Source organism: Tamandua tetradactyla, chromosome 4 (assembly GCF_023851605.1).
Source record: "Tamandua tetradactyla isolate mTamTet1 chromosome 4, mTamTet1.pri, whole genome shotgun sequence".
NCBI classification, from domain to species: Eukaryota; Metazoa; Chordata; class Mammalia; order Pilosa; family Myrmecophagidae; genus Tamandua; species Tamandua tetradactyla.
Window position 1 is genome coordinate 108,338,720 of NC_135330.1, and position 27,910 is coordinate 108,366,629.

General features: G+C 43.6%; 1 protein-coding gene across 1 annotated transcript; it reads right to left on the minus strand.

The window, feature by feature from the left end:
- Positions 1 to 22,118: 22,118 nt before the first annotated feature.
- ARL11 (ARF like GTPase 11) lies at positions 22,119 to 27,779 on the minus strand. Its single transcript, XM_077158184.1, has 2 exons — positions 27,086 to 27,779; positions 22,119 to 26,382 (listed from the first exon to the last, which is right to left on the minus strand). Exons 1-2 carry the CDS (start codon positions 27,431 to 27,433, stop codon positions 25,837 to 25,839), a joined length of 894 nt encoding a protein of 297 aa, XP_077014299.1. The 5' UTR covers positions 27,434 to 27,779; the 3' UTR covers positions 22,119 to 25,836.
- Positions 27,780 to 27,910: the final 131 nt, after the last annotated feature.

A 27,910-nucleotide genomic window follows, 5' to 3' on the forward strand; every position in this document is an offset into this window, starting at 1 on the left:
ATCTCTGCTGTTGCTCAAATGTGGTCTCTCTCTAAGCTAAACTCTGAGCTTTCCCCCTACATGGGACGTAATTTCCAGGGGTGTAAGCCTGGCACTGGCGGCAGGAAACATAACTAGCATCATGGGACATAACTGGCCCTGGCACTGTGAGACTAAGTTCCGAGGACGAACCTGGCCTGACATCATCAATGAACTGACCAAAAGGGGAAAAAATTGTTTCAATGGCTAAGAGATTTCCTATCAAGTTGAGAAGTCATTCTGGAGGTTACTCCTATGCGAGTTTCAGCCAACTATTGCCAACTGCCGCAGTATGGCAAACCCCAACCAACAGTGTCCTTGGAAACCTTGAAATATATCCTATGCTCTATAAAATTTTACTTATTAAGTTTGTTTTTCCGAGACTTAGAACCTCCAGATTTTCCAATGCCAGAGAAGCTCTGAAACCCAGAGATACTGGACTCTCACAAAAAATAAAAAATAAAAAAATAAAAAAAAACCAACTGATTTCATTTGTTTCATTTTTTCTTTTTTGAAAAATGAAATTTTTTTGTCCTTTTGGTTCATTCCTTTGCTCCTTAATAACAACGCCCCTTTTCAGCCTTGAAGCGGTTAGAAGAGTCTTTGCTGAGATATCCCTCAGATTGAGAGAGAATTATCAAATGAGAGGGAGGAATTGTAACTGAGAAATCAGGATTTGAGGGATAATTATGATTACTGAATCATTATATAGATTTTTTTTTTTTTTTGCTTTTTGGAGTATTGAAGTAGACAGAGGGGAATACCTGAAAGCCCTAAACTATAGTTAAGCTGTCTAGATATCCAAAATGATTGTAAAAGCCCTTATCTTATGCCTTTGTGACTGTAAGAACAGTTGCTCCTTTTATCTGGTCATTTTCCTGTAGGGCAAAGACCCTGATGCTAATGAAGAATTTGAAGTCAGTCGCTAGCTAGCTTCAGTCTCAGACATTTGTAAATTGTATCAGCTAGACACTGTTGTTGAAAGATAATTTGTCTCCCTTCTTTTAGGCTCATACATTTACTGCTGAAGTGATAGCTCTGCCTCCCCTCCTTTCAACTTATCTTCTCCTATTGAAATGATAATGATCGCACCATTTCCTTTGCTGCTTTTAACTTACTATCAAAAATGACAGGTCGGAAAGGGGGAAGAGTGAAATGAGACTAAATATCAATGGCTGAGAGATTCCAAACAGAGTTCAGAGGTTATCCTGGAGGTTATTCTTATGCATTAAGTAGATATCACCTTGTTGTTCAAGATGTAATGGAGAGGCTGGAGGGAACTGCCTGAAAATGTGGAGCTGTGTTCCAGTAGCCATGTTTCTTGATGATGATTGAACAATGATATAGCTTTCACAATGAGACTCTGTGAATGTGAAAACCTTGTGTCTGATGCTCCTTTTAGCTACTATATCAACAGAAGAGTAGAACATATGGAATAAAGATAAATAATGGGGGGAACAAATGTTAAAATAAATTTAGTTTGAAATGTTAGTGGTAAATGAAAGCGAGGGGTAAGGGGTATGGTATGTATCATCTTTTTTTTTCTCTGTTATAGTTTTATTTCTTTTTCTGTTGTTTTTTTATTTCTTTTTCTAAATCGATGCAAATGTTCTAAGAAATGATGAATATGCAACTATGTGATGATATTAAGAATTACTGATTGTATATGTAAAATGGAATGATATCTTAATGTTTTGTTTGCTAATTTTTTTTAATTAATAAAAAAAGTTAAAAAAAAAAAAAAAAAAAGGACAGGTCGGGCCACGGTGGCTCAGTGGCAGAGTTTTCCCGAGCCATGCCGGAGACCCGGGTTCAATTCCTGGTGCCTGCCCATGTTACAAAAAAAAAAAAAAAAAAAAATGAACCTCCTCTCCCCTTGCTAAAATCCTTAAAAACTTAAACTCTCCTAATGCAGAAAGACAGATTTGGGGCTGCTAGGCTGTCTGTTCTTCTACTACATGCCTAGTAATAAACACTCTCTTTAAAAAAAAAAAATTTGTGTAGTAGTTATAATTCGTGATAATTCATTCAGCTGGATATTTATGGACTGTGCACCTTTCTTTGTGAACATTACACTTCAATTTAAAAGCTTTGTACTATCTGCTCAATTTTTATGTAGCTCTAAAACTTCTCTGAAAAATAAAGCCTATTGGGCGGTGCAAGGGTAGCTCAGTGGTAGAATTCTCGGCTGTGATGTGGTAGACCTGGGGTTCGATTCCCGGAACCTACAGATGCCAAAAATTAAAATAAAATAAAATAAAATAAAGCATTTAAAAAGGTAAAATATAAAATAAAATAAAAAGTCTATTAATTTCTTCAGGAAAAAAAAAAAAAAGCCTAGCACAAAGACCTGGAAAGCATTTCCAGAGGGTCCTGGAGGAGAGGGTGCTGTGTCCTTGACCACAGTACTCCAAGTCAGTACAGCTGGGGCTGTTTCTAGAAGTGTTTCTGAAGAGGGCCAGAGGCGGGTGCCACAGGGGACTTTGCAAAAGCCTTTTCACGAGGCATCACTTGATGTTTCCAGTACTTTGCTCTCTACTGATCTGGCTGAGTCAGAGGGTAAACTGAGTATAGAAAAACTGATGCCTGTTTATCCCTAAAAACATAATTTCTCTCAACTGAGTTTTTGCTGAGTAATTGAATAGAAGAGAAATGGGGCTTATAAACTCTGACCAGAGCTTGGAGTACGGATGGACTGTTATCAAGTCAGGACAGATCTACATGTTTGAACAATGAGCAGTGAGAAAAGAGTTGGTGCCCCCTTTTGAAAGTCAGTGTCACGGTGGACAGAAGCCCATCTCTCCATCATAGGTAGCATAATCTACTTGACAGTGTGTTTCCTTGATTCTCAAATATGTTGTTTTTTCTCATTCCAACATTTTTTAAATTGGGATGCCTCTTCCAGTTGCTGCCTCATGGTTTAAGTGGAGCTTTATAATTGATAGCATCTTAGATTCCACGAAATAATCAGAAATGTTATTTTCCTCCTGAGGCGTCTCCATAACTTTAATTGTTTGGAGGTAACCACCAGCTTGAATTTAGTTTAAAAGTCTGGATTTGCTTGTGACATTAGGGATCATGTACTCTAGAATCATGTACTCTCGAATTCCCTAGCCTGGGAAGTGGCTGCAGAAGGCATGCGTTAACAAAGTTAAATAAGATTTGCAATTGATTATCATTGTTCCTGTTGCCCGTAAATGAATTCCTGGAAGTATCTCACCCCAGAGGATTTACACTGTACATTTCCTTTGCAAGTTCTTCCTTCCCAGATACAGCAGATAAATGTCAGCATAAACCCCATCTAAGATCAGCGTGCAAATGGTGAGGTTTCCTGAAATTTAATCATGTCAGCCCCACCACTCCTGAAGTACTGGGGGAAAGCCTACAGGTTACAATAAGACATCATAGAATAAAAACTTTGTTAAAGAAAGGCTTGATGGAAGCCAAAATGCAAAATGTTTGAGGGGAAAACATCCTCTGTTTTTCTTTATTTGTAATTGTTATTAAAGATCCATAAGCTAGGGGAAAAGAAATGTAACAAATAAGGTATCAGTAGCTGAGAATTCAAATAGAGTCTAAAGGCTACTCTGAAGGTCCCTCTTAAAGCAAGCTTAAGTTAGATATTACTATCTACCGTAATTTGCCAAATCCCAACCAAACCATTCCTGACTATCCTAAAGAATACCTAAGGCATTATATAAGATTCTACAAAGTTTCCAAGCACTAGGGTAACTTTCCAGAAACCTACAACGTCCAGATGGGTCCCTGGACCAGAAAAGTCCTGAAATGCAGAGGGCCCAGCCTCTCCAGAACATCAGCTAATTCCATCCCCCTATCCTATATTATCGACAGTCCCTTCTAACATGAAAAAGTTAGAATGGGCATAGTCCCAATACCCTTAAAGAGTAGGAAAAAGATCAAAGGTGATGATGGAGTTATACAGAGAAGGTAGGGCTCAGCAAATAAGTATGATTGCTGAATATATTGATATTTCTTTTAGTCTCCAGTGTCTTAAAGCAGCTAGAAGTAGAAATTTTGTTCTACAACGAGTTGTTGCGATGTGCTTTGAAATGCATTGCTTTTTTGCATATATGTTATTTTTCACAAAAATGAAAAAAAAAGTCAATTGCAATGATAAATGCACAGTTATGCAATAGTATTGTGAGCTGTTGATTGGACACCGGATGATTACATGGTATGTGAATATATAATATATAAATAAAAAATGAATAATTAAAAAAAAAAGTAATCTCACATGACATGAGTGTTCTCATAGCAACACTAACTTAAAATTTTTCCGAGTACAGGTCTTAAAGCATTTCAGATTAATGACTAGTTTCTCAATATAAATTACTTAATGTGGGAGATCTTTAATATCTGCATGTCACATAAGTTTAACATTAATTTGGAGGCATAATTTAGGCAACTAAATTTTTTTAAATGGTATAAAAATTTTAAAAAATGGGGGAATTAAAAACTATCAATGTAGAGCTGCAAGAGCTGAGATCCTTCATTTTATAGATTAGGAGTATAGATTATATTTTATATATAAATATATTTTATATTTTATATTTTATAGATTATAGATTAGATTCATGGCAGTGAATCATGTAACTCCATCAGGATCCATGGATCATTTAAACACATTCATTTATTCAAAAAATGTTTATAAATGCAAACGATTTCCTTGGTGGATGCATTACACTGTGACTACATGGTAAAAAAGATACAAGGGGCTTAAGTTGGAAACCACACTAAAGTATAAGGAAGAAAATAACATGATCTCATTATTCTACTGTCTCCTGAGTTCAAGATTATTATAACTGTATCAATATAAAATAAAACTTTGGGGGCCATTAAAAAAATCCACGACCTCTTTTATGTCTGTTATGATAGCTAGAGTTGGAGATCAAGATAAATCTTTATAAAGAGAATAATGGGACAAAGCCTCACATGAAAAAGATTAACTGCTGCCATCCTTAATTTTAATAAAATACACACAAGATAATGGTAGGTGCTGTCATGCCTGAGTTTACATGTGAGCTATTTGTGGGGAAAGAGACTCTACATCTTCTCTCCCCTCCTGTTCTAGTTTGTTAGCTGCCAGAATGCAATATAGCAGAAACGGAATGACTTTTAAAAAGGGGAATTTAATAAGTTGTTAGTTTACAGTTCTAAGGCCAAGAAAATGTCTCAATTAAAGCAAGTCTATAAAAATGTCCAAATTAAGGCATCAACAAGAGCTTATCTTTACTCAAGAAAGGCCCATGACGTTCAGGGTTTCTCTCTTAACTGGAAGGGCGCAGGTGAACGTGGCGACATCTGCTAGCTTCCTCTCCAGGCCTCTTGCTTCATGAAGCTCCCCAGGGGTGTTTTCCTTCTTCTCCAAAGGTCACTGCTGGTGGCCCTGTGGGTGTCTCAGCCTCATGGCTCTGCTCAGCTCTGCTGTGGCTTTCTTGTGGCTCTGTCACCATTCTCTGTTCTCTCAGAATCTCCTCCTTTATAGGATTCCAGTAAACTAATCAAGGCCCACATAGAATGGGTGGAGACACATCTCCATCTAATCAAGTTTAATACCCACACTTGATTGAACCACATCTCCGTGGAGATAAGCTAATCAAGTTTCCAACCTGTCACGGTCAGGTCCATGTGTCAACTTGGGCAAGTGGTGGTCCCTGTTTGTCTGGTTGGGCAAGTGCTGGCCTGTCTGTTGCAATGAGGACATTTCATAGAATTAAATCATGATCACATCAGCTACATCCACAGCTGATTCCATTTGTAATCAGCCAAGGGGCGTGTCTTCTGCAATAAGTGATGCTCAATCTAATCACTGGAAGCCTTTTAAGGAGGATTTAGAAGAGACAGGCTCTTCCTGTTTCGGCCGGTGAGCCTCTCCTGTGGAGTTCATCCAGACCCTCTATCGGAACCGTCGGCTTCACAACCTGCCCTGCGGATTTTGGACTCTGCGTTCCTGCGGTCACATGAGACACTTTTATAAATTTTATATTTGCGAGTGTTCCTGTTGATTCTGTTTCTCTAGAGAACCCTAACTAATGCACAACCTGTAGTGCTGAATAGGGATTAGAAGAAAGCGTTGCTCCCACAAGAGTGATGAGGATTAAAGCATGGCTTTTCTAGGGTACATAAATCCTTTCAAACCATCACACCCTTCTTGAACGTATTGGCATTACAATTTTTTATTATACAATTAGTGCACGTTCTTTGCTACAAATGCAAAATCCATATAAGCAAATAATAATAATTCTGGGATGTGAGAATGATAAATAGCTTTACTAATCTTCTCAATTAAACTTCCATTTTTACTCAGGAAATTTCAAGGAAGAAAAAAATAGCAACTGAAGCAGGCTGACATACCAAGAATCCTTTGAGGTACTAATTAAAAACCTACCTCCATGGGTAAGGAGCCCGCTCCTACTAACACCTGGTAAACAGTCCTGGCAAATTATGGCCCATAATATGTCCGTTATCCAAAGACATCTGGCCTGAGAAAACTCACATAGCTCACATCCTCCTTGCCTTCCCCTCCCCAGTCCCCCTTACCCTTCTTTGTCCTAAGCAGGTATGTAAACTGTTTCCCCACCGCATTTCTTTGAGCAGTGACTTTCTTTCCATTTTGCTCCTATGTGTGTCACTTTAGCTCAACACTTATCCTGCAACTTGATTTTCAGAGTTTGTTTTCAACTTAACATTACCAATACTATCACCAGAGAAAACCACGATTAAGAATTTAGTTTATGGTTTTCAAACAGTTTTTCTGGGTATGTATCATCCTGAAGAGAAACTTTAACATCCCTTCCATCCTCTTTCCTCTTCTCTCTCTCTCTCTCTCTCTCTCTCTCTCTCTCTCTCTCTCTCTCTCTCTCTCTCTCTCTCTCTCTCTCTCTCTCTCTCTCTCTCTCTCTCTCTCTCTCTCTCTCTCTCTCTCTCTCTCTCTCTCTCTCTCTCTCTCTCTCTCTCTCTCTCTCTCTCTCTCTCTCTCTCTCTCTCCCCCTCCCCCTTCCACCCCTCATCAAACTTGTCATCCAGGCATTAGAAGTTCTACATGCATACACAAAACTGACTGTGGATAGTATCAGAAAATGCCCCTCGAGAAATTCATGCACTTATGGTGGTTGATAGCAAATTCATTTGATTTGGGAAACCAGTTCCCTTAGATACTGATGAAGGTACAGATCAAGTCTTAAAATATTTGATTGACCACCTCCCAACTCTTAAAGGGAGGGACCAGGCGTGCTGAGCCAGCCGCAGGATTCTGCCCGATCTGCTTAATCCATTTCTTCCAGGAGCCCTCCCTCCTCCCCGCTGGAAGTCCGGAGGGACAGACTGACGTCACACAGCACTTGTCTGTGTCTTGGAATTGGCTCTGTGTGGCTTTGCCTTGTTATAATCTGCACAGGAGACATTCAGGGTCACACCTAGAGTTCTAGAATCTTATATCACTTCAAGGGGCCTCAGAGAGTTCCATTTTAGACGTGAGGAAACTGAGGCACAGAGGGGTCAATTCATGCCCAAAGTCACACAGCATTTTAGTGAACTAGAACCCCATTTGCTAAAAAATGCTCTTTCGGTTCCAAAAGTGATTCTCAAACAAGGCATTAGATGTGCTGCCAGGAGCCTACACGTTGTGAAAATTATTGAATTCTGTGGATTTTTTTTTAATGATCTAAAAAAAAAATTAAGCACATCTCTGCGCATCTGGGTTGTCCGGAAAGCCCCTCAGTCCCGTTGTTTGAGTTTGTGTTTATTGATCCTGTTTGTATTTTTCACTGGTTGGACCCAGTGGTCAGGTCACATCAGTTAATTTGTAACTCAGCCTTCTTTTTAGAGAGAGAGGAGACCACGTGGGCGGGGCCCCATTTTCCAACCCCACACTGCACTAGCACACGCGGCTTCAGGTTTCCCACAAATGCGTCTGACGGGGATGCATTTTCCTATAACATTTTAAGAAAATTCTGTCTCGGCCTCACGCTTCTGATCATTGTATTGTGTTCAAAGGAAAAGGTCAGGAGCTCTGGGGGCATTTCTTGGTTCTATTTTGGGAGTCGGACTGCCGAACGGAGGGGCCGGTCTGGAGAGGAGGAGCTGGGAGCAGGAAACCCTGGTCAGGGGCGCGCCACGAGCTCCCGCACTTCCAACTGCCGGTCAGTTGAGTCCCCGCTGACTGTAACAGTGACATCTGGTGGCCCTGGGGAAATAGGGCGGCGATGGCGTTGTTGATCTGTGGATTTGGATGAGATGACCTTTTTCCACCATATAATAGAGCGGAGGCCCATTGCCACAGGAGCCACCGCCCTTGTCCTGTGACCATTCCCGGGACACACTCTGCTCCGATCTGCCCCACGCAGCGTTACCGCCCCTGCCCCCAGGGCATGTCCAGGTCGCCCCTGCTTTTTCTGGGCATGCTCCCAGCGGGCCCGGCTGGCTCTGGACACTGCCTTGCTGGGAAGAAGTGGACTCTATCTGGCCGGCCCCTTTGCACCAGCTGGCCCCAAGTCTGCTGCCAACAGCCGTGTCCCGCCAGACCTGGCCTGGATCCCGGGGCTCTTGGGCCAGTGGTTCCCCTTCTCCCTGGGCAGCAGGTGGCCAGGGTATTTTTAGTGTCTGGAACCTTTAGGGGAAAGGTTGCGTGTGGGTGGGGCAGGTCTCCTCCCCTACCTTTTAACTTAAACCTCCAGATCACAGGGTCTCTCTCCTAACCTTCTTTGGGCTTCCCAGCCTCTTGGCCCTGGGGACCCCCTTAAAGAAATCACGTACATGTCTTCTCCCCACATCTGCCTGCCCTTTCGTTTTCTAACTCAGCTTGTAAACATGACACCCAGAAAGCGATACCTTTTGGACGCCCCGTCGCTCGGTATCTAGGAAAATGAATTTGAACATCAAAGCACGTTTCTGTTCATTGTAACATCTCATCCTCACAGCAGTCACGTGGGCCCTGTGGTGAGGGAGTAACATCTTTCTTTTACAGAAACACCTGGCAAAGAAAGGTGAGTGATTGATTCACCCAATGCTACAGTAAGCTTAGCTGGTGGGCGATGGAGGCGGCTGCTGTGAGTGGTGAGATGCTGGGAAAAATGTGCAACTTCTCTGATCTGGGTCTCCTTATCCAAAACGTGAGAATCACAGTCGTTAGCACGGGATTTGTGGGAATGAGCACTCAACAGCTGCTCTCATCTGCTCCTGCTCACACATTGTATTGCCCTGACTCTAAGACATCACTTCTGCCCTCATGTGAAAGACGTCATCATAACCTGTTAAGAACTTGCCAGGCTGCTTAGGGCTAGGGTAGAAGCCACCAGAGCAAAACTGGCCAAAACCCAGACTCGAGACGAGACTTGAGCTGCCTTCACAGTACTCGATGGTTTAAATGTGTTTCCTTGTCCTTGGCACCCTCGCGCTTCCCTTCTAAGGAAACAGTCTGTGCTCCAGGGAAGAGGGACTTTTGTCAGCACAGGATGGAATAGTGTTCACACCCAAAGTACTTCTGCTAGAGACCTGGAGAAATTGGAGAAATGAAGTGACTGAGTCAACCGCAAAGAGGCTATGCAGGGGACGGCTGTGAGTGTTTGTTGACAACCCCTGCATTTCACCCAGAACAGCTGGGCTGGGGTGCTGATGTTTTCCTACCCACGATTGTCCCTCTCATTTCCAGAGCCACACCTGATGGGGGCATGCTATGCCGAGCCTCGGTCCCAGCAGCTGGTGGAGAGGGGCTGCTGCAGACCTGTTCTCAGTCCTGAGTGGCTCCATCTACCCACCATGGATGGATCTAAGGGACCACCAAGCCCAGTCTCCCTGCGAGGTGAGTAAATACTTTGTAACAGGACTTCTGCCTGTGTTTCTCTGTTTAGTAGCACTTTAGTTTCCCATGGGGGCAGAACTTGTCTCAAATCTCAGTCCACTTGCCACTTGGCCTTCAAACCCTACTTATCCCCAGGCGGTGGAAGGATGTTGGTTGTGGTGGTGAGGATGTCAGGAGAGGAGGAATCAGATCTTTTTCCTGTTACCATCAACCTCTGACTGATGCTCAACAGCCACCCAGCCCCCAACTATACCCAACCACCACCTCCAACCTCCTACTGATGCCCAACCACCACCTCCAGCCTCCGACTGATGCCCAACCACCATTGCCAGCCTCCAACTATTCCTAACCACCACTGCCAGCCTCTGGCTGGTACCCACCCATCACTGCCAGCCTCTGCTGATGCCCAACTACCGCCTTAGCATTCTAGGAATTCCTTGGCTTCCCCCTAGTGTTGAATTTCATGTTCTTTGGATCCTGCGCCATTGTCTTTCTTGGTTTATTCTCTTGAAGGAGTAGGTCTCCCAGTAGCTTCCTAATAAAGGGTGCATGTGTCCTTACATCTAGAAAATGCCATTTTAGTCCACCCTCACAATTGATTGATAGTGTGACTATAGAATTCCAGGTTGGAAAATGGGTTCCTTCAAAATTAGAAAAAAGTGTTCTGCAATCATTTTGGACTTACAGAAAAGTTGCAAATATAGTAAGGTGTATTATTGAATGCCATCAGTTAGCTTCCCGTAATGTTAACATCTTACGCAGCCACAGCACAATTATCAAAATGGAGAAATTAGTTTCAATACAATACTGTTAACTAAACAGCAGTCATTCCACTGATGCCATCTTATTGCTCCAGGGTCCAACTTGGGATTCCATACTTAGTGGTCGTGTCCCTTGGTCTCCTGCAATCTGGGACAGTTCCTCCGTCCTTCCTTTTCTTTCATGACCTCATCAGTTTTGAAGAGTGGTGGTCGGGTATTTTGGTTTGTTTGTTTAGTAAACGTAATATTTTTATTTTGTAATATTTTCTTGCCTCTCTGGAAATCAGGAGGATTTAGGTTGATTATGATGAAATTTTCATCTACAAGTTTTTTGTTCTATATGACGTCAACCTGTCAAAGGATGCTGCATTCCATGCTCTTCATCATTTTACCTGGTTTGCTAATTTTATGTCTCTCTAGCAAGCCATGGTATTGGGGTATGCAGTCTTCTTCCCTAAATTCCTCAGCCTGCCTCTCTGTTTTCCTATTTTAATTAGTGGTCAGGTATTTTGTAGAATGCCACTCAAGTTGGGTATGTCTCATGTTTTCTCATAATTAGTCTGAGGTTATGCATTTTTGGCGAGAACACCATAGAGGTGGCATGTCCTCATTGCATGATATCGGGGATCTGTAATGTTGATATGATATTCCTGGTGATGGTAACCTCAACTGCTTAGCTAAAATGGTTTTTGCCAGTTTTCTCCACCGTAAAACTACTATTTTTCCTTTTGTAACCAATAAATGTATTAGCAGAGGTACGTTGAGACTATGCAGATGCATTCTTTCTCCTCAAACCTTCACCTACTAGTTTCGCATCCATCATTGACCCTTGCCTGCAACAATTAAAATTCTCTCATTTCTTTTACATTTAGTAATTGAAAATCTTTCATAAGAGAGAACTGTCCCTTCTCCTCCACTTGTTTATTATTCAATGATTTATTTATGTCAGTACAGGCTCATAGATACTTACTCTATTCTATGGGATATAATCCAGTTTTATTGCTCAAATTGCCCTCAGAATTTTGAAGGCCTTGTTCCATTAGCTCTCTGGTCTCAGTATTGCTGAGTTTTTTAAGATTTTTTTTATTGTGGAATATAACATATATACAAAAAAAAGAAAGAAAAAGCAATAATTTTCAAAGTACACTTCAACAAGTAGTTACAGAACAGATTTCAGAGTTTGTTATGAGTTACCATTCCACTATTTCAGATTTTTCCTTCTAGCAGCTCCGAAACACTGGAGGCTAGAAGAAATATCAGTATAGTGATTCAGCAGTCATACTCATTTGTTAAATCCTATTTTCTCTGTCATAACTCCTCCTTCTCCTTTGACCCTTCTCCCAATCTATATGGATCGTTAAGCAAAGCCCATTCTGGCTTTTTCATGTTGAGGAGGAGTGTTAATACTAAAGAATAGGGGGATGTAATTAATTGATTAATCTTGGAGGGTCTGATCCCTCTGGGTTTCAGGATATATCTGGCTGAGGAACCCTCTGGAAATTATAGGTTCCAGGAAAGCAAACAGTGTGTGAAACTTTTTATAGAGCCTTGATTTGAGCCCTAGTATTCTTAAGGGTTAAGGGGTGATTTTGGTTGGGGTTTAGCAAACCATGGCAGTTAGCACTATCTAACTGAAGCTTGCGTAAGAGTAGCCTCCAGAATAGCCTTTTGACTCAGTTTGATCTCTCTTAGCCACTGATGCCTTGTTTTATTATAGTTTTTTTCCCTGTTTTGGCCAGGAAGGCATTTCGATCTCATGGTGCCGACTCATCCCCAGGAACCATGATCCACATTGTCAGGGGGATTTTCACCCCTGGATGTCGTGTCCCACATGGGGGGTGGGTAAGGGTTCTCCTTACAGAGTTGGGCTTAGAGAGAGAAGCCACATCTGAGCAACAAAGAGTCTTCCTGGAAGCAACTCTTAGGCCCTGTTATGGGTAGTCTTAGCTTCTCCCCTACAGAAATAAGTTTCATAAGGAAAAGGCTCAAAATCAAGGGCTTAGCCTATTTTCTTGTGAGTCCCCAATGGTTGAGCAGGCACCCAGGGTTTCCCAGATGGTAAAGTTTAATAGTTACATATACTTTATTTCTCTCCTTCAGAACCAGAAGGGTCTTTACCAAGTAATGCTGAGTTTTAAGGCTATGCTGATCTTTGATAAATCATGTGACTTTCTTTTCTCTTGGGCAGCTTTCAGGATGTTCTGAAATTTAACGATATAGGGTATTTGTGTATATCTTTATAAAATGCTGTAGACACCTTCTCCCCACCCCAATTTCCAAACTCCCCACTCCTACCTTGCCCTCCTACAGATGTGAGTTTTTGCTTTCTCTGATCTATGTGGTCACTTTCCATCTTCTCTACTTTTATTGATACCCCAGACCTGCAATTCTCTCTTCTCCCGCTTTCTTTAGTCTTGTGGGCTTTGGCTTTTACTGTCATTCTAGTAAGATTTTGGGAGATAATGGAATTGAATGTATGCATTCATTTCACAGCGTTTAACCACAGAGTCTAATGATTTTCTGTCCTGCTTTGCTGACCCGCCATGCCCTGACCCCTCCTCATCCCCATCAGTAGACCATGCATCGTATTATAGCCTAAATTCATTAGAGGGTTAAAGGAGGAACTGGAGGCATTGAAACTGATGGGCCTTCTGGCCCGCAGTGTCTGGAATGTTCTGAGAAGTGTCCCAAATGGACCTGCTGGTAGAGCGCCCCACAGGCTCCTCTCAGAAATCTCCTGAGTCATCACCAGCTAAGGGGAAGGAAGGGCCCATGGTGGGGCCTCGCCAAAGCCCATGTAAGAACCTCATGACCCGCTGCTGTGTCCCAACAAAACAACCAGCAGGCTTCTAGCCTCACTGCCCATAGCTCTTGATTCTTGGGACTCATCTGGTTGTCCCAGCTGACTTGTCCTATCTTTAAAATGGTGGAAGAGGGCACCCTCTGCAAATGACTTGCTTGAAGAATTTGCAGTGCTGTTGAAAGAATGAACAGCATTCTTTCTCCCCAGGTAGAACCAGGCTCATGGTATTTTGTGTTGCTGGTTCTTTTTTTGGCCTAGAAGTGAAGATGCTGCCTTCTGCACTCCCAGCCAAGGTGTAGGATATGCTGGAGGAAAAAAAGCAGCTTTTCCAATTAAAGATTGAGGCTACCTTCTGATTGGTTGTCCCTTGGACTCTAAAACTCTCTACTAAACAGTACTCAAGAGCATGTGCTGCTTATTCTCCCTTCTTCACTCCCCAGCCCATTCCAGATCCATTCTCCAAACTTGTTAACCCTGCTCTGTGGCCTGGGAGGCCAAATACTAGTGGAGACCCTGACCCGAGATGAGAGGGCTGGAGGAAGGAGAGGTCAGATTATTAATCTGCCCCCTCCCCACCCCTAGACAGCCTAAAGGGGTTCTTCTGGGCCACCCAGTTAATTCTGCAGCTCCCCAGCTTGATGGCGCCCCTTCCAAGCCCCTAGAGGAGGTGGCAGTGCAGCCCACTTGCTCATACCTCAACCAGACAATGAGAATTGTGTGGCTCTAGGCCACGTGGTAAGATTCCAGCGCTGTCCCTTTTGGCAGCACCCCCATATTTCTTTCAGCTGTTCTAAATTCTCAGATTTGCCTCCTCCCCAAAACCTTTCCCCAAAAGATCTTGAGTATGCATTCACATTAAAGTGTGAATGACGAACTCACCTGGCTATCCTTCGGATATTTTATTTTAAAAACTTATGTCTTGCTTACATTGTGCAGAGTTTCTATAGGGTGATGGAAAAGTTTCAGTAATGGATGGTGGTGATGGGGTAATTAACAGCACTGAATTTTATATTTGAATGGAGTTAAAAGGGGAAATTGTAGGTGGTATATATGTTACTGGAATACAAACTTAAACGCATAAACGTAGGACTGTGCAATACAAACAACGAACCCCTTTTGTGAACAATGGACTATAATTAATAGTACAATTATAAAAATGGCCTTTCCGGAATTGTAACAACTGCACCACCGCTAAGCACGGTGTTAATAATAGGATGGTATATAGGAACTCCATATTTTATGCATGCTTTTTCTGAAAACCCACAACTTCTCTAATTAAAACTTAAAAACACAACTTGCTTCTAAGAAATGAATCTGTATTTGTGGGATTTCAGAGGGCAACTGAGTTTGGGGTGCATTTCCCTGTCTTCTGAATCATTTCAATGCATTCAACCTACTAGTCTTTGCAAGAGGTGAGTGCATTTACAGCACCTGGAGGAGATATTCTGGGCGCTCAGGTATGCAAATGACAAGGGCTTTGGGCTAGGGGAGAGGAAGAAGAAAAGGACAGATGTTAATTGTGGTAGGGAAGGGCCGGCTGAGCATCCAGGGGGCTCAGGAATGTCTTGGGCTCTGCACTCCCTGCTCCTGGGCTTCTTCCACCAGCCACAGCAGCATCTTTACTCCTGAAAAATCTGGGGCTCTGCAGGAAGAGCCTGGCCCTCCCATTTGACTTTTAAACATGCAGTACTATGACAATGTGCATATTGTCCCTTATGACCATCTGACTGTCAGTCCACCGTGGGCAGGACAGAGCACCACCTGCATCCCTGCATCTCTCACACCTAGCTCAGTGCTTTGCACGCAGTAGGTGCTTAAGGGGTACAAGTGGATGATGAATGCATTATTTCACTTAATTCTCACACAGACCTCATGAATCACCTCCTCCTATATTCCTGTTCTGCAGACGAGACAGCTGGGGCGCAGGTGGGGTTAACTAATTTGCCAAAGACCTATTAGGGGAATGCAAATCAGAACTATAGTGTATACATATAACAGACTACTGACCGGCCACAAGAAGGAATGAAGTTGTGAGACATGCAACTAGGCGAATGAACCTTAAGGACCGTATGTTGAGTGAAATGTCAGAAAAGACAAATATCATCGTGCCTCACTCATATGGACTAACTCTAACATAAAAACTCAGTGAACTGAACTCAAGAGCATAGGTTATAAGGCTGGGGCCTATTGCAAAGGGTCCTAGATTGTAGGCTTTTACAGCAGTCACATAGATTCACGAGCTGTAATCGTTATTTCTAAATTCTGAGATACTGAGCTGTTGGTTTATAACCTGGTCATTTCCAGAAACTTCAGATATTTATGTGACACCTGAGACTCAGAATTAGAGCTCTGAAGCTATGAAAGTCAGCAGTATGCCATACAGGAACTGTTTAAAAAGTTGGAAAAGGGATCTGACTTCGAGTAGAGATATGGATGAAGCTGATCTGGATAGGACTAAGGTAAATCAGAATACAGGGTAAAGGATGACATGGTCCATATTTCAAAACTTCAACTTCTGTCTGAGACCAAAGGGAGAGATGTTTATTTGGTGCAAAATTTTAATTTTGTATAGTGCATTTCCTAACTTCACTTGTATAGTCAGTTTAGTTGAACAGCATAAGTACATGGTATCTTGAATACGGCGTGAGACTTTATTGGTTTGTCCAGGTTAGTATGATACTCTGATATATCCCAGAGTAATTTGGGCAGTGAATAAAGAAGTGTTTGCAAAAGTCCCCTGGGAGCACGAGGGAGAAAGGAGGAAATATTCAACCTCCCCATTTGGAGAATTTCTGATATTCTTGGAAGCAGTGGGGACAACCAAATCAATAGGCTGAGCCTTTGATCTTGGGGTTCACTCCTATGAAAGTTATCCCTGCAAAGGGATAGGCTAAGCCTACTTAAAATTAGGCCTAAGAGTCCCCCTAGAGAACCCCCTAGAGAGAGATATGACCTCTCTCTCTAAGCCAATGCGGCAAGAGAACTCACTGCCCTCCCCTTCTCTACATGAGACATGACTCCGAGGGATGTAAGTCTTCCTGACAACGTGAGACAGGAATCTCAGGATGAGCCAGGACCCAGCATCACGGGATTGAGAAAACCTTCTTGACCGAAAGGGGAAGACAAAAATGAGGAAAAATAAAGTTTCAGTGGCTGAGAGATTTCAAACAGAGTTGAGAGGTTATCCTGGAGATTATTCTTATGTATTATATAGATATCCCTTTTTAGTTTATGGTGTATTGATATGGCTAAAGGGAAGTACCTGAAATAGTAGCCCTGTGTTCCAGTAGCCTTGTTTCTTGAAGATGAATGTATAATGATATAGCTTTTATAGTGTGACTGTGTAATTGTGAAAACCTTGTGTCTGATGCTCCTTTTATCTAGGGTATGAACAGATGAGTAAAAAATATGGATAAAAAATGAACAAATAATAGGGGGGACAAAGGCTAAAATAAAGAAAAAAATGAACAGAGATAAACAAGTACTAGAGAACATGTGGAGAAAGAGACGAAGCTATTCACTGTTGGTAGGGAAGCTGAGAGGTGCAGCCCCTCTGGAGGGCAGTGTGGTGGTTCCACAGGAGGCTAGGGGTAGGGTTTGCCATATGATCCTGTAACCCCGATGCTAGATATATACTTGGAGGAACTGAGAGTGTATACACGAATGGACATTTGCACACTGGTGTTTATGGCAGCAGTGTTCAGTGATTCACAATGGATGGAGGTGGCCTAAGGATACAACGACTGAGGAATGGAAGGGGGAACTATGGTGCATACATACAACAGATTACTGAGCAAGAAGGAATGAAGTTGTGAGGCATGCAACCTGGTGAATGAAACTTAAGAACAGTATGTTGAATGAAATGTCAGAAACAAAAAGACAAATATTATAATGCCTCATTCATATGGCCTAACTATAATACAGAAACTCAGAGAATTAAAGTCGAGAGCATGGGTTATCAGGTTGGGGCCTCTTGTAAAGGGTCCTAGATTGTAAGCTCGTACAGCAGTCACATCTATCCAGGAATTTTAACTGTTATCTTTAAGTTATGAGATACTGTTCTAGTTTGCTAACTGCCAGAATGCAACACATCAGAGACGGATTGGCTTTTAATAAAAGGGGATTTATTTTGTTAATTCTTCAGAGGAAAGGCAGCTAACTTTCAACTGAGGTTCTTTCTTACGTGGGAAGGCACAGGGTGATCTCTGCTGGCCTTCTCTCCAGGCCTCTGGGTTCCAGAAACTTTCCCCGGGGTGATTTCTTTCTGCATCTCCAAAGGCCTGAGCTGAGCTGCGAGTGCTGAGATGAGGTATGCTGAGCTGCTTTGGCTGTGCTACATTGAGCTCTCTCATTTACGCACCAGCCAATTATATCAAGCATCATTCACTGCAGTAGGTACGCCTCCTAGCCAACTGCAGATGCAATCAGCAACAGATGAGCTTCATGTACCATTGGCTCATGACCATACAACAGAACTAGGTGCCTTCACCTGGCCAAGTTGACAACTGACTCTAACTACCACAGATACTGTGCTATTTGTGTATAACTTGGTCACTCCCTGAAACTTCGGGTATTTATGTGACACCTGAGAATCAGAGTTAGTATTCCAAAGGTATGAAAGTCAACATTACCCCGTACAACAACTGTTAAAAAAAAGTTGAAAAAATGATCGGGCTTCGTCTAGAGATATGAATGAAGCTGATCTGCATAGGACTAAGCTAAAACAGAATACAGGGTAAAGGATGATATTTCAAAACTACAACTTCTGTCTGAGACCAAAGGGAGAGATGTTTATCTGTACAAAATTTATATTTTGGTTAGTGCATTATCTAATTTAACTTGTATGGTGAGTTCATTTGAACACCAATAACTACATGAAATCTTGAATAGGGCGTGAGAGCTCGTTTGTTTGTATGAGTTAGTGTGAGGCCCCGATATATCTCAGAGTGATTTGGGTGAGAATAAAAAAGTATTTGCAAAGTCCTCTTGGGGTACTGAGGAGAAAGGAGGAGATATTCAACTTCCCCATCTGGGGAATTCTTGATATTTTCGCAAGCAGTGGGGACAACCAATTCAGTAGCCTGAGACCTTGATCTTGGGGTTCGCCCCTATGAGAGTTTTTCTTGCACAGGAGAAGCTAAGCCTACTGATAATTATGCCTAAGAGTCACCCCCAGAGAGCCTCTTGCTCAGATATGGCCTCTCCAAGCCAATATAGCAGGTGAACTCACAGCCCCTCCCCCACACACATGGGACATGACTCCCAGGAGTGTAAATCTGCCTGGCAACATGGGACAGAAATCCCAGGATGAGTCAGGACCCAGCATCACGGGATTGAGAAGGCCTTCTTGACCAAAAAGGGGAAGAGAGAAATGAGACAAAATAAAGTGTCAGTAGCTGAGAGATTTCAAATGGAGTTGACATGTTATCCTGGAGGTTATTCTTATATAGATAGCCTATCACTTATTAGTTTATGGTAGCTAAAGGGAAGTACCTGAAACTGTTACGCTGTGTTCCAGTAGCCTTGATTCTTGAAGATGATTGTGTAACTATATAGCTTTTATAATGTGGCTGTGTGATTGTAAAAACCTTGTGTCGGATGCTCCCCTTATCCAGGGTATGGACAGATGAGTAAAAATATAAAGATAAAAAATAAATAATAGGGGGTGATAAAGGGTAAAAAAAAACAAAAATTGGGTAGATTGAAATAGTAGTGGTTAATGAGAGAGAGGGGTAAGGGGTATTGGATGTATGAGGTTTTCTTTTTATTTCTTTTTTGGAGGGATGCAATTGTTCTAAAAAGGATCACAATGAATCAACTATGTGATGATATTGTGAACCATTAGTTGTATACTATCATTGGACTGTATGTGTGCAAAGATTTCTCAATAAAAATATTTTTTAAAAGATAAAAAGAAAAATAGCTTGCCAAGGGGGACCTGGCTGGGGAAGGGCAGAGCTGCTGCTCTAAGCCCACATGCCTGGGTGGATTTTGATAGTATCGGTTTGAGCAAAAGGTGGGATTGCCTCTCCACCACAGAGGTGGTTCTCTCACAGAATATTTTCATAACTCTGAAAACTTTTATATAAAATGTTTATATACCTTTTATTTGTTTTTCCTCCAAGATAAGGCAATACTTAACACCATGAGAAACGGAAGTCCATGGAGTGCAAAGGAAAGGTAGAATAAAATTTGCAGAACGATATGGTGCCATGCTAATAATCCAGAGATAAGTTATAATCATGAACCCTCCTCTTGTTTGAATGTATTTGTTTAGGATGCAATTTTATGCCTGACGTTAGGCTACAGAAATAGCTATAGGCCCCAGGTTGGGGGTTGGGGGAAAGATTCATTATTGGGTTTTGGCTTGAGATCTGAGGCAGAAACATAATTCTCATAGAGAAGTTTTAAATCCTTATCATTTGTAGCAGCCTAGCTAAATTTCCTCGGGGAAAATGTGTCAGAGGAGTGGAAATCAAGACACTGGGGTAAAAAGAAAGGATTCCATTTTTCTTTCTAAGGTTATTTTGCTTTTCCTGACCTGCTGCTTTTATAAGCCGAGTGGAGAGGGAATCCCACTTGGCAGTGGCACATCCTTCTCCCAGCGAGGTCAGCTGTAGCCATGGGATTGCATGAGGTGGGGGGGCAGGCAGAGCTACATGTCCTAACTGAACTCCTGTCCCTTGTTCCTAAAAACCCTTCTGAGTTTTCCTTTGTTTACTAGGTGCCTTTGGGTCAATCACCTTTTCCTTTGCTAATTATGGGACAACTGAAAGCTCCCAGGGCCAGGTCGCTGGGGCCCAAAGGGCAAAAGTTGGCATTTCTGCCCACTCAGGGACTTTCCCATTTCTTGACCCAGGTCTCCTGGCCCCAGGCCGGAACTGAACCATCTCATCGTCCCTGTTTCACTGGTTAGAGTTCTCCAGTTTCCTTTTAGCACCCCCGCCCCCCATTCACCACTCCTGCTTATGGTAGTTCTGACTGTGACATGCTCTGTTTGTATGTTGACTCAACAGAATGCCTGAAATCTAGTTTTGTATTGTCATTAGATTTTGAGCCACCAGCCGCCAGGTGTCCTCACTTCTGGATTTTATTCCAGACACTAAGGGGGGTGGGGGACACTCCGCTGTGACATCTGGCTCCCTGGCTCTTATCAGTTATTCATTTACTCACCCAGGTGTTTAAAGAGCAACTCTCGGTATCAAATAACATCGATGAGAGTGGAAAAGATGGAAGTGTGGTTCCGGGTCTCCAGGGACTTACCACTGCAGCATCTAACACAGCCCCGCACGGCCCTCGGGTCCTGAGAAGGGGCGGGGTGCGGGACTGTGGAAGCAAAGCCTCCTGGGGAGGAGGGATGTGGGATGTCCTGCCACGGGCAGGACCGGACGAGGAGGTGTGGAAAGAAAGCCTCCGAAGCCTGAGCCACCGCAGGGTGGCCTGTGGCTTCCCTGAAACCGCTGAGAGGTCACTACTGCTTGAGCCTGCAGGACACCAGAGCGGAGGGGGTCGGAAATCCCAGGGAGGCCCTTTGGGGCGGGACCCCCACGGAATTCCCATGCTCTTCAAGAGATGAGGTTGAGGGCGAGCCACGGTGGCTCAGCAGGTAAGAATGCTCGCCTGCCATGCCTGAGGACCCGGGTTCAATTCCCGGTGCCTGCCCATGTATTAAAAAAAAAAAAAAAGATGAGGTTGAAGGCTGGCGGAAGAACAGCTGGGCTCTGAGACGCGCCAGCTCCACCTGCCACCCCGCGACTGTGTAATGAACCCTCCCGGAACTCGCCTGCTGGGTAAATAGAGGAGAGTGGCCGGCAGGGAGTAATGCCTAGGGTTATTACCATATTTAGCTTCTGTTCTTCCCACATCCCATCTGAAGGGGATGATAGATGGAGTCTACCTGGGGTTTGTTAAGACCGAGCACACGTGCCTTCAAGGATTAGGAGCTGGCCCTCTCCTCCACTCCATTGCAGCAAGGTGCAGACGCTTGGAGCTGGGATGAGTATGTTGCATTCACTGTCAGGAGGCCTGAACGTGGAACAGAAACCCTAGAGTGAGCTGAGACTCAGCATCAAGGGATTGAGAAAACCCCTAGAATGAGCTGAGACTCAGCATCAAGGGATTGAGGAAAACTTCTTGACCAAAAGGGGGAAGAGTGAAATGAGACAAAATAAAGTGTCAATGGCTGAGAGATTCCAAACAGAGTCAAGAGGTTTTCCTGGAGGTTATTCTTACGCATTAAGTAGATATCACCTTGTTATTCAAGATGTAATGGAGAGGCTGGAGGGAACTGCCTGAAAATGTGGAGCTGTGTTCCAGTAGCCATGCTTCTTGAGGATGATTGAATAATGATATAGCTTTCACAATGTGACTGTGTGATTGTGAAAACCTTGTGTCTGATGCTCCTTTTATCTACCTTGTCAACAGACGAGTAGAACATATGGAATAAAAATAAATAATAGGGAGAACAAATGTTAAAATAAATTTAGTTTGAAATGCTAGTGATCAGTGAAAAGGAGGGGCAAGGTATATGGTATGTATGATTTTTTTTCTGTTTTCTTTTTATTTTTTTCTGAATAGATGCAAATGTTCAAAGAAATGATCATGATGATGAATATACAACTATGTGATGATATTGTGAATTACTGATTATATATGTAGAATGGAATGATCAAAAGTTAAAAAAAAAAAAAGGGCGGGGCGGGGGGGGAGACCAGGCTGAAGCAGAGGGTTGTGGAGAGAATAAGAGAAATGAAGGGGTGGGCACGGTGAGAGAGTGCCTCTTCGTACAGATGGTGTGTGCATCGATTGCAAGACCCTACCCCCACCCCAAACCAGCCTTCCTCGACAGCTGTCTTCCTGTTTTCAGGACTCTCACTCTGCCGAAACTGCTACCCAGGTGTTTTGGTTTGCTAATACTGCTGGAATGCAATATACCAGATAGGAATGGCTTTTTAAAAGGGAATTTATTAAGTTACAACTTTTCAGTTCTACAACCATAAAAACGTCCAAACTAAGGCATCCAGGGAGAGAGAACTTGACTCAAGAAAGGCTGATGGGTCCAGAACACGTCTGTCAGCTGGGAAGGCACGTGGCTGGCATCTGCTGGTCTTTGGCTCCTGGCTTCAAACAGCTTCCCCAGGGGCATTTACTTTCTACATCTCCAAATGTCTCTTTCTCTGTAACAGCTCTGAAGCAACTGTTCTCCAAGCATTCTATCTGAGGTTTCTCAAAAATATTTCCGTTTTTAAAGGGATCCAGTAAACCAATCAAGACTACCTTAAATGGGCAGAGTCACATCTCCATCTAACCAAAAGTTCCACCCACAATTGAGTGGATTATAACTCCATGGAAACAATCCAATCAAAGATTTCTGCCCTAAACAATAGGTCTGGGCCCACAAGATTGGATCAGGATTAAAACATGGCTTTTCTGGGGTGCATAGCCTCAAACCAGCACAGCAGGATATCTCCCTAAGCACAGATCTAATCATATTAGATCATAGTCCTGCCAGCACCGGGGGAAGGATTCTGGCCACATGTAAAAACAAATTCAGGATTTCTAGCAACACGGCAGATGGACCTTTTTCCATGACAAAGTCATAGAAATGTTGAGTAAACTATGATTTTTTTTTTAATGTGCTGCTGTCTTTGAACAGAAGAAAGAAAAATCCTCAAGTGGCAGAAATGAAGAGAGAAACCACAGCCAAAGCAGGAAATGTAGGCTGAAAGCCTGGAGTGCGCGGAGATTTCAGGGGAGTCAAATTGAGACTCTAGTCTTTAGGGACTGGGCCAGGGTGGGGTCACCTGTGTGGGAAGTGGAGCTGTGGCTTTAGGCTTGGGGGGAGAGAAAAATTTTGATCTGAGCCCAGCAGAAAAACTGCAGCATCAAAGAGCTTTCTGTAAAAGGGGAAGTAAGAGGAAATGAACTGTCTGTCTCAGGACATGGGTACATAGAAAATTCAGGATCTAGGTTTATGCTGCCTGAATTCTTGAGCCCCAAGCAGAGAAATGGACATAATATTTGGTCTAAAACAATTGAAACTTTCAGGATCCTACTAGAAACAGGTGCAAACCATTCTCTGTAGAAATGCTTTCACACAGCGCATGAGAGTCACATGGAAAAACCCAACTCCTACTACAGATGAGCTCACAATAAAATGTGACAAATCACATGAGGGAATGAGCCTCCAGCAGGGGACTCAGCATATCAAGACATGCAGATGATGGAACAATCTGTAAGAAGCCACAAACAAACTCACATCCAACATTTAGGAAACATAAGCCAGCAACTCCATCCCTTTTCCCACCCTTGTACCACCTGTGCCACTCAAAATCTTGAGCCAGCTTTGAATTCTTTCTCAATGTTTTCCCTTATAAACGGCTCTCCATTTCCTCATCTCTCTTCCTCTCCTCTGCTGTTGCAATGACTGACGAGCTGGTCACCCTGTCTCATCCACTCCACCCTCTCCCTCCTTTATTCCACTCACATACGGCCGCTAACATTATCTTTTTAAACGAAAAGTCCAGTGATTTCACTTCCCTGATCCAAATCCCTGATTATGAAAACCTAAACAGCTTTCCCCAGCTTGAACTTAAATTTACTTTCCAGTTTCATTTCTTATTATAACTTTACCCTCACCCACTTCTCCATGCCCCTTCCCCTTTCAGGCACACCAGCTTGCTTATTCATCTTCCTCTCTCCCTTCTGCTCCCAAGCAGCCCTTCCTTCTGACTAGAATTCTCTACCTGGCACATCTTCTCACTGAAGGTCTACCCTAGCTTAAATCTTCGAGAAGCATGATGGGCTGGAAAGAATTCAGGCATGAGGGCTAGACATACCTGGTTTTAAAAATCACATCTTTCAAATTTAATAGCTGTGTGCCTTGAGCAAATCACAACCTCTGGAAACCTCAGTTTCTAATGGTGTAAAACGGGAACTTTTTACTTACTTTACAGAGTTGTGAGAGTTACAGAGTGCCTACATAAACCCAGAGCTTGCCCTCACCCCGTCCCAGTAAGTGCTTTACTACTAGTTGCCGAATGGCATCCGTATCATTGTATTTTTCTGGGAGTTATGCCTCCCTCACCAAAGCTCCAAGCTCATTCTCTGCACTCTTGGTGTCTAACCCGGGAGATTTTGAAACACTGACAAGCAGTGGAAAGAACCAGTCCCGTCTAAGCCCATTGTCAAAGGGAAGGCTTTGGGTAGAAGGTTCTGATGGATCTTAGCAGTTGGAAGGACATCGAGGGCCAATTTCCAGTGTTTTACTACAAAGAGGGCAGAACCCCCATCAGGAGCCAAAAGGAGGCTGAAATCCAGTAGAAGAAGGAATTCCAACATTCAGAGCTGTGTAACATCCGAACAGGCACCCAAAATACTCAGATTGTAGAAAGTGTTCTTGGGTTGAGGGAAGAGTGAGGCCAGATTAGCGATTCTTAACTTTTGGGGTGGGGTCATAGATGCTTTTAATATCTGATAGTAGTTATTAGGGGAAAAAATGCCCCAAAGGCTAACATTTTGCAAAGAATTTCAGGAGTTCCGTGGAATGTAGGTTAAGATCACCAAGATGTTATGCTCAGCTTTCTGTTGTACTATTGATAATGATGAGAGAAGGCCTGGCTGTCGCACACATTTCAGAATCCCCACCATCCATCCAGAGGGCCCCTTCATATCTAAAACTCAGTGCCTTGTGCCACATATTAAGTGCTCCATAACTTTTTTTTGATGAAGTGAATGAAAAAATGTATGAAATAATGGGGTGATCAAGTCATTTAGGAAAGACATGTGCTCCCAGAAGGAAAAAAGAAAAAGGAATCGTAGAGATTTTTAGAAAAGACCAACACAGGATGAGGGAAGGGTAAACTGGCTCATTAGGACCAGAGAAGGGCCTTAACTTCCAGCTGAGCCCTTGGTGGAGCTCTCTACTTCTGAGATTCTGCAGAAGTAAAGGCCATAGTTCGTTTCTTCTGCCCCTGGGTACTTTCCCATGGAGTGATGAAGACACAAACCCAGTGGCCATTAGGAAAAATCACAACCATCGTGACCATATCCAAATGATACTCAGACTCAGTCTTGAAACCTCTTTCCTCTGTGAATTTACATCAATTATTATAGAGCCACTGGCTGCTCTATAATTACAATTGTTCGGGTTGTACTTAGTAATGAATTACTAAATGAGGTATGCTGATTCTTTAAATATCATTAGTCAAAGAACAGTTTACTTTCAACCTAAACACCATAAGGGCAGAGAAGATAATATCCTTAGGACAGAATAATAATTCCAAGGACAGAAGGATATCTTGTTGGAGTGTAAGTATTCCAAGGATTAACTGGTTCTTCCAGTCCCAAAGGAGCAAAAACAAGCTGCTCCACCCCAGTCAAGACTTCTTGCTCTCCCCATTCCCTGCCCTGCTGGTCCCCCCTGCCAAGAGACACTAGCGGCTCCGGGATTTGAGGAGACCCCTCACACCTTGCAGGGCCTCGGGCAGCCCCTGGCCGGTGAGGGCGCTGCAGGCCCGGAGCTCCCAGCAGCGGTCTTGGAATCTCCCCAGGCCAAGCCTGTCCCTGATTTCCACCAGAGGAAGGGCGCCAGGCACCTCCTGCTTGTTGGCCAGCACCAAGAAAGGGACATCAGCCATGCTGGGGTGGTTCAGGATTTCCCCTAGCTCCACCAACGCCTCGGGCAGGCGGGCTTCATCGGTGCTGTCCAGCACATATACGAGAATGTCCGTGTCTTCCAGATAGTCCTTCCAGCTGGCCCTGAGCTGGGTCTGCCCCCCCACATCCCAGAAAGTCAGAGACACATGCCCGGGGGCTTCAAGAGGCTCCACATTGAAACCAACAGTGGGCAGGGTCTCCACCAGCTCGTAGCCCTTCAGTCTGTACAGGAGGGTGGTCTTGCCTGCCGAGTCGAGGCCCATGATCACCACCCGGGCTTCTGCCCTGGAATTCACAGAGCCCATGGCAGCCCTGGCCGACTCCTAGGGGAGACAGGACAGGTGCACATATCAGCCCTTCTCTTCTGGAGGAGTCCACGTGGAAGTGCTGCTGCTACTCCAAGAAGAGGGAGAGGTTTTACAATGCCAGGTGTCAAACTCAGGCCCAGGTGGGGAGAGGGCCAGGAAGTGAGGGTGTATGGGATTCTGCTTCAGAGAATACATGGAACATGGGCTCATAGCCCTTGGTTGTTAAGTGCCAGCTAGACATGGCTAATTCCGGAGAGATAACAGAAAAATGTCTTTGTTTCTCCCAGTCTGTGGCTTTGAACCTCTCTTTTACTTCCATAAACCTGGCCTCAGAATGGTAGATCTCTTGGGTTCAGTTCAGAGAGTCCGGCTCTGTGACAGGCCAGCTGTGCCTTCAGAGCTCCCGTATCCCTGTAAACGGTGTCTATTTATAAACACTGTTGACTGGGGGCAAATTTATGAATCGGAGCTGTGGGTTCTTCCATTGTCTTGCCCAGGTAAATTACCCACTGTGCAAGTTTCTAAAGAATCCCAACTTTTAAGGTGTAAGATCTGTTCCCAACTAAGCCAGGGTGGGGACTAAGGTTCCCAGCTGAGAACACCTGGGTGGGGCAGGTGAAGGGACAGCTCAACTCCGAGAGTAGTTTTCAGCTAGCTCTTAAGGAAAATAAAAGCCTCTGTTCATCCCTCATCCCAGAAGAACAAAAATTAAAATTACCTCAGTGTTTGGGGACCGTGACCAAAAGTTCCTCCTCTCTGGTTCTTTTCTGCCATAGAGCTGCTTTCTGCCGGTCAGAAACGTCCCCAAAGGAAGTGTCGCAGTTTCTCCTTTTTTCTGCTTCCTTTTCCCAGGTGGCTGGGGCGGGGTTAGATTCCTCAGCCCCTCCCTCGGACCCAGGGCTCCCCAGGCCGTCCTCAGGCCCGGGATGTACCACAGAGATGCCCGTGGCCATTCAGCTGGGGACAGTGCGAGGTCCAGCACCAACTCCCATTGCTTAGCAACCCAGACCCCCTGAGCTATGCCCAAATCCAGCTGCCTTTTCTTTCGTTTTTTAACCCTGTTCATCCTGTGACAGGAACTCCTGGTTCAGAGTAAGTTTAGCAATAGGCTTTTCCAGTTCTTTCACCCACATTAGTAGGCCTGCAGCGTCAAGGCATGCTTGCTGCACTCGCAAACACACAAAGCTGATTTACAGGCCAGGAGGCTAATATTGGCGTCCCCAGATCTGGAACCACACCCCGGAGAAGGGGGTGGGGGGGAGGTCTTATGGATTGAACTGTGTACCCCCAAAGGTATGTTGAAGTGCTAATCCCCAGGACCTTAGAAGGTGACCCTATTTGAAAATAGGGTCTTTGAGGAATGGGATCAAGCAGGTTAAAATGAAGCCACATTAAGACAAAATAAAGTCTCAGTGGCTGAGAGATTTTAAACAGGGTTGAGAGGTTATCCTGGGGGTTATTCTTATGCATTATCTAGATATCCCTTTTTAGCTTATGGTGGTCCTTTTATCCAGGGTATGGACAGATGAAATATGGATAAAAA

Bases quoted from the DNA above. Each gene is read 5' to 3' on its own strand.
- ARL11 (XM_077158184.1), bottom strand. From the start codon at position 27,433: ATGAACAGGGTTAAAAAACGAAAGAAAAGGCAGCTGGATTTGGGCATA. The intron at 26,383-27,085 runs GTAATTTTAATT...TGTCTCCCCTAG, and splicing joins CACGGTCCCCAAACACTGAG to GAGTCGGCCAGGGCTGCCAT.